This window comes from Myripristis murdjan, chromosome 24 (genome assembly GCF_902150065.1).
Source record: "Myripristis murdjan chromosome 24, fMyrMur1.1, whole genome shotgun sequence".
NCBI lineage: Eukaryota > Metazoa > Chordata > Actinopteri > Holocentriformes > Holocentridae > Myripristis > Myripristis murdjan.
The window spans coordinates 6477699-6489886 of NC_044003.1; the positions used below are offsets into that span (position 1 = coordinate 6477699).

The window sequence follows — 12188 nt, forward strand, 5'->3', positions numbered from 1 at the left end:
CTTGTGACACGTCCACTTGGACACATGTGGCTCCACCTCCCGAATTAACTCGCCTATAATATAATATATAATATGTATATAAAGCCAACTTGCTTTAGCCTCAGTAGAAGCCCTGAGAAAATCTACCTCCCTCTCTTCATCGCGGGTTTAGGATTTAGGATTTAGGATAGCGCATCCTGCCCTTAAAGGCAATGGCACCTGGCGCACTGATTGGTGTAACTGGCGTAAAGCCCAAAACACGGCTATGCATAATATAGCGGGTAGCGCAGGTGTTTTACGGATAACGGGCGGCGCGCAAGATAGCAACTTTTGCGGGGGAACACCTCTTGCGCAATGCTAAATCCCCAAATAACGGGTTTAGGGACTCTGGCGCAAGATAGGGCCCTTGATCTCTGCAAAAGGAAAAGATATACATGTTTGTTTGCACATAGAGCGGGGCAGCGAGGGCCGATCACAGGTGGGCACTCAAGACGCGTGTGGAGACGCATTTTAATGGCAAATGTGAAATGACGTACTCAGAGCTGTCCACTTGTGACGGGAGCATCCGGGACGCATGTTAATACCAGGTGGAAACAGGGTCTTATAGACTAAATATGGAAATCTCCACTCAGACAATCATTAAAAACAAGACCAGCAGCTCTGACTACATAATTTTCCACTTTGCATTCACCGCCACAGTCTGTGCTGACATCTATTTAAAAATCTGGCAGGAAAAAAAAATATTTAAAAAAATCAATAGAAAAGATTGGTGTTCCTATACTACATCTGTTACACACACATACCCACACACAGTAATATAGATTTTTTTTTTTTTTTTTTTACCCAACGAGCATTGCTTTCAAGCATAGGGCTCACACAGGTGCACTCACACTCAAAGGTGTCCATTCACACACCCACATCACCACCACTGTTTTGGGCCATTAAAGCAGACGAAAATGTTTCTGAGCATATTCCAAACACACACACACATACACACAGCATCAATGTAGTCTTATCGAGTTCAGCGAGACAGGAGAAACCAGGTAAGTTCTTTCAGTAAATCTCCCTTCACACAATCATCTTGACTTAAACCTCAGAAAATTATGTTTCCGAGCGAAGTCCCATCACACACACTCTCACCACACGCAGTCATCACCATCTTCATCTTGTTCTAATCCACTTCCCAGCAGGCTCTCTGCCTCTCAAACACCCTCTTACTCGGCCGTCTGTAGCCAATCAGTGATCGGTAATGAGCCGTGCTGTGGCTCTGACCGGCTGTGTTTCCACCGTGTGGCTGTAAGGACCGGGATAAACTCAAGAAGACCACAAACAACAAGCAACAATATTTAAATTGTGGAAATAAAAGGTCTACTGGCAAATGCTGGAAATAACTCAAGATTAGGACCGCAAGTAGCTTTTATTTTCACTGTTGATTACTCTACTAGTTATTTTTATCGATTAATTGACTCATCCTTTTGTTTAGTGTGAAAAATATTAATACGTTTCATGAGAAGTGATCAGAGCCCAATACTCTGTATTATATCGAGTTGGGAGTTGTTGCTGTAAAAACTTGACTTTCTTTCCATTTCATGCTGCTGGTGTTGCTCAGGTCACTGTCAGTCTGAAATCAACCGGAGTCTCGGAAAGTCCATCTGTAATTTTACATGTGTCAACTTCAATTTTCTCCCGTTCCATTAAAATAAATCAGCAGGTATCCACGCCGTCTGTTTTGGAGTAATTTAATAAGGTCACAGGCCTCTGCAGTGATTTTCAGACCGTGGGGAATGAAGGAAGCTTGAAGGCTGGGGGAGCAGACAGCCTGAACCTCCAGTCTGGACGTTTCGAAGCTCACTGCAGCACTCAAGTTTTGTTATTAACTGATTTTGACGTACATAATCAAAAATAAACATCACAATATCCAAGTCGATGGCGGATTCCCCAGGAATGCCATTGGATAGAGATCAAATTATTACTGAATTAGTGAAAGACAATGTTAAAAGGTTATAAAATTAAAAGTACACTGATAATTTTTGACAATAACAGTCCAAGCTTCTTTTTTTTTTATCTATTTTGCTGTAATTAAAAAACAGCCCTATTTTTCGTAACATAATACAGTAATATAGCAGACTACTATCAGCTGCTCACCAAGGTGAAAAATGAACCCCAGCCTCCAAACCAAATTCTGGCTGTGGCTGTTGAGTAGGGCTGCAATTAATGAGTATTTTGACAGCTGATTAATCTACTGAACTTTTTTTCTTCTATTTTTGGTCTGCAGGGGCTTAACTGATTATTCGTTTAATGTACAAAATGACAAAAAATAACAACAGGTGCTCATGACAAGTGTTCAGAGCCAAGAGTGATGTCTGCAAAGTAATTCCTGACTCTCACCGGCAGCCAAAAAAAATCCAAAGTATTATTAATTTTATAGGGAAGTATCATCATATTACGATAATGTCACTGGATTCAGCTTTAGTTAATTTCAGTAACTAAAACAAGTCTTCACACCCAAATTAGGAAAGAGATTTTCCTCTCTAACACCGGGCTCCCATCTGTTCTTTTCAACTTTCACTCATCGCTGTGTTTTTCCAAAGATAGCCTGTGTAAGGTTTCTCTGCCTGAATATCCATCTTCTCTTTGGTTTTTGTGGTTTAAGTTGCACACTGAAAAGGTCACGGGTCATGTGTAATGGTAGCAGTTAACAGACCGCACAAGAACTTTGACTGGAACTCACATGTTACAGGATAATTAATTGTGAAAACATAAAATTCACAGTTTTCACTTACTTTAAATTAGTTGTGTGTCCCTTTCTTGTTCTACATGTCTGACAAACTGCACTAGTGACTGTTTAATTCTGTGTTACAACAGGTATTTCCTGTACTGCATTCCCTAGATCAGATAAAGCCACATTATACAAAAACAACAAAACTTGAACCAAGATGATGACACTGTGATGCAGTGGCTTCAGAATGCAGAATCCATTTCCTCCCAAAGGAAAAGCGTAGCCTCTGCTGACAGGAGACACACTGTGATATCAATATTAAACAGGTGCTGGTCTGACATGCATGTCTAGAACAGGTTGGTTTGGTTTTTTTCTGCTTTTCCACAGCTCTTCCATATACATCTATAGCTGACTCCATGTGTCACAGCTCAACTAGGCCAAATGCAAAAATCCCCTGCTATAGTGAAGCCTGTGCAAACTCTGTAAACCAAAAAAAAAAAAAATCAGGGCTGCAACAAATGATTACTTTCAAGTAATCATTTGTTGCAAGTGTCTCTTAAAAGTAATCAAGAATTACTTTTAAGAGGCACTTGAACAGCCTCATGTCCTGCCATAATTACAGAGATGTTTAAAATGACGGGTTACATCAGGGCTATTGAATTACAAATTCAGTCGGGTCAGATTTTAAAACCAGGAAATGTAAATGAGCCAGACATTTTCAGCAACCTACTGGAAAGCATTTTTTTTTTTTTTTTAACAAACAATAAATGAATGTAGTTAAAAAAGCAGTGCTTATTGTTCCACTTTTGAAATTTAAAAAAAAAAAAAAAAAACATTTTTGGTTACATATCTGATCCAGGCACATCATCAAGTGCAGAAACAGAATTAAAAACTACTGCAACACACTCACCGCAAATCAAACTCACTGGTAATCCAGGCAAATTTGCCGCTGGGCTAGATGTGGCCCACAGTCTGAAGTTATGTTAATGAGGTCATTAGTCAAGCTAATTAATGCAAAACTGATCATATATATCTATAAACATACTTGTCTTGACAATACACATAGTCGGTAACAATATGAATAATATGAACAGCATGATCAGCCACTACATTACAGAGCATAACGCCGCCCGTCTGGCCTGTCCATCAGCCTCAGGGCCTGAATGACATCACTGCTTGTTTACACCTTGATGCCTGTCATATTTCTTTCTGCATTACTGATGAAAAGGTAAGTGAGTGAACTTGGCCAGCAGGAAGGCAGGACAAAAGCCTCGCGGCCTACGACGGGGGATTCAATCCCCTGGCAGGACTCAACTTAGCTTGCCTGGAGCAGCTCTGAATCTGGAATTACGGATGTTAACAAGTAAAGGGACTGAAATCTGCAAATGCTGTCAAAGGTGAAGAATCTAATCAGATAATACACTTTACAAGGAGTATCTGTGGTGTTAAGTATCAAGTTTCTCTCACGCTTTTTATTTTTAATAAACACATCTAGCCAAAAGTGGCTTTCATCAGGATTCCCACAGACGCCCTGATGAGCAATTCCATGACTTTCCATGACCATTATATGATAATATGATACACTACATGGCCAAAAGTATGCGGACAACTGAGCATCACTCTAACATGTGCTCGCTGAACGTTTAATTTCAAAACCATGGGCATTAAGATGGAGCTGGTATTCCAATAGTCTGGGATTTTGGAACAAGGCTGCAGGGATTTGTCCACATTCAGACACAAGAGCATGGCTGAGGTCAGGCACCGGTGAGTGACGGGGCCCGGCTCGCAGTCGGCTCTCAGTGGGGAGCAGATCTGGGCTCTGTGCAGGCCAGTCAAGCTCCACACCAGACTCAGCATCCAGTTCTTTACAAAGCTCACTTTGTGCGCAGGGGCACGGTCATGCCAAGACAGAAAAGGGCCCTCCTCAAAACAGCTGCCGCAAAGATGGAAGCGGAAAGTCCTCTACAATGACGTATGATTAAGTTCTCCGGTCATAAAGCGAACTCACCCAAACCATGGAAAACAGTCCTTATCTGTGGACGTGGTGTTCAGGTGTCCACATACTTTTGGCTGTGTGGTGCGTATGACATATGATGCGGTGTAATGATATGTAAAGAGCTTTGAGGCAGGCACAAAAATAAACTTGATTTGACTACACAAAGCACTTCCATAAGCTAAAAATGGTGTCGCCTCCTGGTCGCTTCATGTCAACTATTGCGAATATGAAGATCTCATCCGATATGCCAGACATGAATAATCCAGAAGAGGCATCTAGAATTTTAGCAAACATATTCTTAATAGTCATATTTTGATTTAACTGGACCAGTAATAAGAATAACAGCAACCTTTTGTCAAGCCAGTCATTTTTGGTCTGACACTGAGACACATAAACATAAGGGGAAAAAAAAAAATTGAGTGGAGGAGGACTTTAATTTTCTTGACGGTAAACACTGCCACAACAGCAACATCTTTCTACTAGCAAGAAAACTGACATAATGCTAGTGGGGCTTGTGGTTTGCGGCTACCTGGTAACTTTTATGTGGTAGGGTAAGTGTCCCTCTTAAGCCCACCAAATCTGCTTTTCAGACATTTTTAATATATACCACCCCAATTTAAGTGAGAACATTTTAGTTAAAATGATAGTCTAATGTCTCATTTGAAGTGTCAATAATTCATTTATACCAATTTTTAATGTTTTTATTGTTTAATTTGTCAAAATATGTCAAAAGTCTGGCATGGGCTTAATGGGTTCTTAATGTACCCTTTAAGCCCATGGGTGTTCCAAATAAGCCCACTTCATGATTTGTTGATAAATACATATATATATTTTAAAATCTTAACAATCCAAACTTGTTCTATTAAAATATGTAATCTCTTAGCTCTCAATAGCTATTTTCATTTTGTCTCTACTCCTTTCCTCTGGCCTGTAAATGCCATTTGAAATAGGCGTGATCAGCCTTTTGTTGTCTTCTTTGGAATATAGCCAAAAAACTATTCATGAACAAAATCAAAACTAGAATGGAAATTACTCTTCAATACTTCATCTTTCAATATGTGTTGTCATTTTGTCTGTATCTCTATCCTACATTGTACTGTTGGCATTTAGAATTGGCCAAAATTTCTGGTCTAGCCAGCTGGTGCAGATATTTCTGAAGACCTAATGACTGAAAGAAAAACAGTTTCCTGGTTCAATTCTAATATTTTAAGGATAATAAATGAGTAAATTTCAATAAACAAACAAATAACTAAAAGTAAAGGGTCGAAAATTATGCTAATGGTAGGATAGAATGTAGGCCTATCCAGAATGAATTGACCTATGCAATATGGTATTTAATTATCTGAATTATGAAGCTGATGGTGAGGTAGGTGATAGGTGAGGTCAAATTTAGGCAGGAAAATGGTTCAAAAAAGTCAAAAGGGAGAAAATCTCCATTGAAACACAGTCAAGTGAGCTTAATGGGAGCAGGTGGGCTTAAAGGGAACATCAGTGAATTTCTGGTTAAAAGTCAGAATATTTTATGCTACATAAACATGACATTAAAAAACAACTACATGGCATGAATCTATATATGCTGCACTAACATAACATGAAAAGTATCAATTGATCATGCACTTAAGTAATTAGCTATACTCATTTACATCCACCCTAAATGGTGTGATTTTTTTGCTAGTGTCCCCTTTAAGCTCACTTGGTAAAAATGTTAATTAAAAAATAAATAAAGATAAATATACACATGTATTATCTATTTAACAGTATAATAACATATTCTGCATACAAAAATGTAAACTATACATGCTTATCATGCTTTATGTCATTGCAGTGACCAATTCTATGCAGCGACTGTATTGATGCAGCATGTGGGCTGCTTGCGCGCATGCTAAAATGCATATTTTGACTTCAAAAGAAAACATTTTTCTAAATCTAGTAAAATTCTAACACATGTTTTATTTAAAGCACTGATCTCTTAAATTTTGATAACAAATGAGTACTTAACAAAAGCAGGAGTAGAAATATGGAAAAAATACTGTTTTCTGAGGGCATCAAAATCACTGAAGTTTTTTTGCAACTTCTTCTGGGAGCAGCAGGCACATGTCACACATGTGCTTCGATAACTCAAGATCAACAAATCTGATCGGCTTACAATAAAAAAGATACTTTATGTAACAAGCAGCTTCATTGGAAGAACCATGAACCAGCAAAAATGGTGATGTAGTTTTTTTTTTTATTTGACTCAGAAGTCACAAGTGGGCTTATATGGTACATGGGCTTAAGAGGGACACTTACCCTAATGTACATCAACAATATATGAAACCAAATTTGCCTCTTCAAGGAGCCAAACATCAAATTTACACAACTAGGGATGTTGTGAAAAAAAAAGGTGTTACACAAGCTACTCAGCTGATGTTCAGCGTTGTTGTGAACTGATCTCAGTGCAGCAGGGTGAAGCCCATTCTTACAAGCTGAATCAGCCGTGCTAGTCAGTGTGAATCTATTGAGCAACACACAACACCAACAAGAAACAAGCTTGACGGGGGATTTTACATCAGCCACCAGTCAAGTGCTCTTAAACTCGGGCTCAGGTACTAACCTGAACCCGCTCTGCCAGGCAGCCAACTGTGATTTTAAGATCATGTCCATCCATCTAAGCGCTGACATTACTAACTGATCACAGGGATGTCCTGGTATGCAAGATATGAGTCACCAAACATACCAAACATACTCACTATTCAATGACGTGACAGCCCGACATTAGCGACTCATGAATGCTGTCAGCTTGGTTAGAAAGCAAATGACTGACTTTGACCTCGCTCAGCTAGACACAGTCAGCTCTTACTGATACAGTAGCAAGAATACACCGTAACCTGAGGGGTATAAAGTCTGTGCTTACTTAAAAAGCCTGGTTTGAATTAAAGTTGACTTTCACTTGCGGCTTGAGCAGAATTTAGCCGTGTCTTGTCATCGTCACCTCAAACCAGGCTTGAACAATCTTGCTTTGTGCACAAGTGTGGAGAACTTAAGCCGCATAGAATAGTCGACTGTCGAAAAGACAAGCGAGAAGAAGCGAAAACTAGAGCAGTAGGCCATATTATTGTGTCAGAGGAGTGCCCATCAAGCAGAAATAGGGCTGTGCGATATGCTGATCTATATTGTGCAATGGTTAAAAAAAAAAAAAAAAAACATGTATCACTCAATGTTTCGCTCTGTTGTTTATTTCGCTGTCACAAATCATTGTCACGGTCGACACGGTGTGAGTGTGTGACCTGAGCGTCACACTGCACCGATCACTAACACACTGACAGCAGCATCACTAATGAAGCTCAGGTGAAAACACTGCAAGTCATGGCTGCATCCACTGAGACAAAACATTCACTCTGAAGCAGTATTTTGATTTATTTATCACCGTGAATTCAGTGACACCTGGCAGCCTGTAATTCATAGTTTGTATTCAATAAGACATAAAATACCTGGCTTATAAACTCAGGTAACATCTTTTCTTGATGTTTAAATTACTGTGGTAAAATTGAGCCCAACTGATTAAAAAAAAAAAAAAAAAAAAAAAAAAAAAAAAAACGTTAGTAAATGTAAAGGTAACAGGAGGTTTAGCCTAAAACTTGAGGCTACTGTTCAATGAATGCATTAGATATTGACTTTAAAATGCTGAAACGTCAATAAAATCCAAGTGAAGACAGTCAAAGTGGTAAAACATGAGTTTCTTAACTTGTTCTTTTGCACTAAAACAAACGTATAAACTCATGCTTTGTCACACTGAGAGATAAAGACAGGACGTGACTACAGCTAATGGCACTTGCAGGGTTGCCAAGTCCGCGCTTTTTCCGCCAAATTGGGCTACTTTTTAAGTGTTGCCGCGGGTAACAAAGTTTGTCCGCGGGTTGGGCTTGGGCAGACCTGTGGCATACAGATGATGAATAATGCCTATGAATAAAGATTCATATTTTGAATGACTAATGAAACCTGCTGCCACGAGTTTGAGCCCACCAGAGAGATGCTGGCCTTGTTCAATACAGTTCTGTATGACAGGGACCAGGGCGAGGGATCTCAACATGTCTGAAAAGAAACTGGACAACGCTGTAAATAGTTCAAGTTCATGGAGTTTTTTTCCCGTTCTTTTTTATGTTGGAGACAGCCAGCAGTTTAAGTGAGCTGAAATGATTTTCAATTGCCTTTGCCTGGGAAATTGTCTTTAATGTTTATGATGTTATTTTATAGATATTATAGTGCATTTTGCAATTATAGCAATGCTGTTGTGCTTTAAAAGCAACATATATGGATTTTTATGGGCATATTTTGAGTTCTGGTATTGGGCTGATTTTTGGGCCGTTTTTAAACCCGGTTGGGCTTTGGGTTTTGGGCTGGTTTTGAGTTGCTGTTTGGCTGCTTTTGTCTCACAGATCTGGCAACCCTGGGCACTTGGCGGAACTGTCTTTTAGTCCAGTCATTTTATTAAAAAACCTAGGACAAATTGCAAGAGAAGCAAACTCAACTGATTTTGTATCCTCAGTTTGTCCTGAGTGAGGGGAAAAAAAGTCCCAAGAAATCCCATTGGTGGAAAGTTTTGAAAATCACCTATTTATGACCACATATTACCAAAAAACACTGTTTTTAACACACAGGGGAAAGGGGTTCAACATTTTACTTTCAGATATCACTATAAAAATTCACAAGTTGATTACACACACAAAGACAAGAAAAAAAGTCAATTACAAGTTCTTTGAATTATTCTGTTTACACATGCATATCATACATTATCTGATTTGATATGCATTAATAAGGAATATAAGGAATAAATGCCAGAATAGATATTAAAACAGTGAATTAAAAGGTATATATATAAATAATAACCTTTTAATTCACTGTTATATACTAACCTTTTAATTCAAGGTTACTATATATATAGTAACCTTTTAATTCACTGTTTAAATGTCTCTTCTATCATTTATTCCTTATATTCCTCATTAGCGCATATCAAATCAGATAATGTGTGATATGCATGTGTAAACAGAATAATTCAAAGAACTCGTAATTGACTTTTTTTCTTGTCTTTGTGTGTGTAATCAACTTGTGAATTTTTATAGTGATATCTGAAAGTAAAATTTTGAACCCCTTTCCCCTGTGTGTTAAAAACAGTGTTTTGTGGTCATATGTGGTCATAAATAGGTGATTTTCAAAACTTTCCACCAATGGGATTCCTTGGGACTTTTTTCCCCCTCACTCAGGACAAACTGAGGATACAGAATCAGTTGAGTTTGCCTCTCTTGCAATTTGTCCTAGGTTGACCCCAATTTTGGCCTAAAATTACTGGACTATAAAAGAAACGTATAGACTCATGCTTTGTCACACTGAGAGATAAAGACAGGACGTGACTACAGCTAATGCCACTTGGCGGAACTGTCTTTTGTGGGATTCTGTTTCCGCCCGTTGGGAATTCCTGGACACACAGCTAATAAATTAGCCTGCTAGCTCACAGGTATAAGTTACCACTGTGTCTGAACAGGAACTCCCTTTTAAAATAGCGATACTTCTCAAAAAAAAAACAAGGCAGGATTCCCCCTCCTCCACCTGCCGTGATGGAAACACCCTCCCCCGGTTTAACACGGCGGCTCGGCGGCTCGGCTTCACCTGAGAAACAGCCGTTACATCAACCAAATAAACACTTTATCATCATCATTTTTGATATAAAATTAAAAAGTAAACGATAACTGCTGGTTTGTCAGGTAGCTGGTCCAACGGCTAGGCTAAAAAAATAAGAGCTGTCAGTTGGGAGCAGGTCAACAAAGTGGGATGCTAACGTTAGCCTAGCCGAGTTAGCCCCAAACTTACAGTAGTACGCCACGGCCGGGTCCCGCTTGTCGTGCTCCTGCGCGGTGCGGAGGTGGTGCTGGATGGCTTTGAGCTGAGGCGGCAGAGCCATGCTGGTTAAAAGACCTCCGGAAGACCAGCAAACATCAACGAAAGCGAGAATGGAGTCGTTGTTGTTAGCAAAAGTGCTTTCCCCCCTGTCGCTCCTCGCTTCCGCGTATCTGTCCAATCGCAGCGCCGCCTACCCAGGACGGGAGTGGTCTGGATAGCGTCATTTTTTTCCCCCAGCATGGCGACGGATTGTTTTATTTATTTTTATTCTGGGTTTTTTTGTGAGTTATTATTTTGGCTGAGTGGTGGCAGCTAAGGGTAGGGTTAAGGTTAAGATTAAGATTAGGCATAACTTTGCGATGGCTACCGGTAGGAAAAAGCTTTTCTGTTTGCCGCTGCCTTCCATTAAACCACATTAAGGTTTAATATTTTACACTGCACTGTAACTTTTAACTTCCTTTAACTTTAGCTTCTTTTTATTAATTGTTTTTATGCATATTTTCTTGTGTTGCTTTTATATTGTTTTAATGCCTTTCTCCTTTTAGCTTCTATTTATTAATTGTTTTTATGTATGTTTTCTTGTGTTCTTTTATATTGTTTTAATGCCTTTATGCTCTATGTAAAGCACTTTGAATTGCCTTGTCGCTGAAATGTGCTATACAAATAAACTTGCCTTGCCTTGCCTATAGAATCAATGTAAGTCAATTAAATCGTCCGTCGCCATGCTAGGGGAAAAAAAAATATCACACCCTGTATGCCAATGTGTCATCAGCTCCACCTTAAAGCCACTTGTGTTTGGACAGTAAAGATTTTATTGACATTCAGATTTAGTTAGTTAATTACTGTTTGCTTCTCAGCTGGCCATTATTTCATATTTAATTGTAAAGATGCAATATAAGATATTAGGAGATATTAGGAGACTATTTTGTAATCTACAGGCATGTTAGGCTGCTTGAACACATTGCCAGTCTCATTATTGTGTCAATTATTCATACATACAGACATACAGTTTTAAAGCATTTGTTTAGCCTAACTCAATGACGCTTCAAAATGAAAAAAAAAAAAATTCTTTCAATATTATATGTAACAAAAAAAACTTACAAAAATAGCCTAGGCTTATGTAATCTGCCTTTTTTTTTTTTTTTTTTTTTTTTTTTTTTTGCATGAATTCATGTCTTGCATGGCCATTGCCTACATATATAAGTTTTTCTTAAATGTTCTTACATTTCTGCACTATAATAAAAACATGTATATATAATTATAATAAATAAAAGCAAATGTTTCATCACTACTTCTTCTATAGCTATCTATAGTTTATTTTTGTTGCTGTTGTTACTATTAAATGTACTATCACTCTTACTCAGAAAGATTATTTTCAAAAACAAAGCTTCTCTAGAGGAAAAAATGGCCTCTAAAAATACAACTAAATAAAAGGCAATCAAAACACATTTGAAATTTTCTGTTTTTATGTTGCACTAGGTTTGATTGTACCCTTGTGAATTACCAAATAAATATCTATCCTAAATATCCAAGCCTTTTTTCCCACTAATGATGAAATACATTGATTTAAAACAAAAAAACAAACAAACAAACAAACAATACAAACACAGAGGTGGAACC

At 38.4% G+C, this 12188-nt stretch overlaps 1 protein-coding gene across 1 annotated transcript in view; it reads right to left on the reverse strand.

Annotated features, from left to right (window-relative positions):
- Positions 1 to 10739, reverse strand: part of vta1 (vesicle (multivesicular body) trafficking 1) — a 96637-nt gene extending 85898 nt beyond the window's left edge. Inside the window, exon 1 of the mRNA XM_030046695.1 lies at positions 10539 to 10739. Coding sequence (XP_029902555.1) covers positions 10539 to 10629 — 91 coding nt within the window. The 5' untranslated portion in view covers positions 10630 to 10739. The remainder of the gene's footprint in view (positions 1 to 10538) is intronic.
- Positions 10740 to 12188: the final 1449 nt, after the last annotated feature.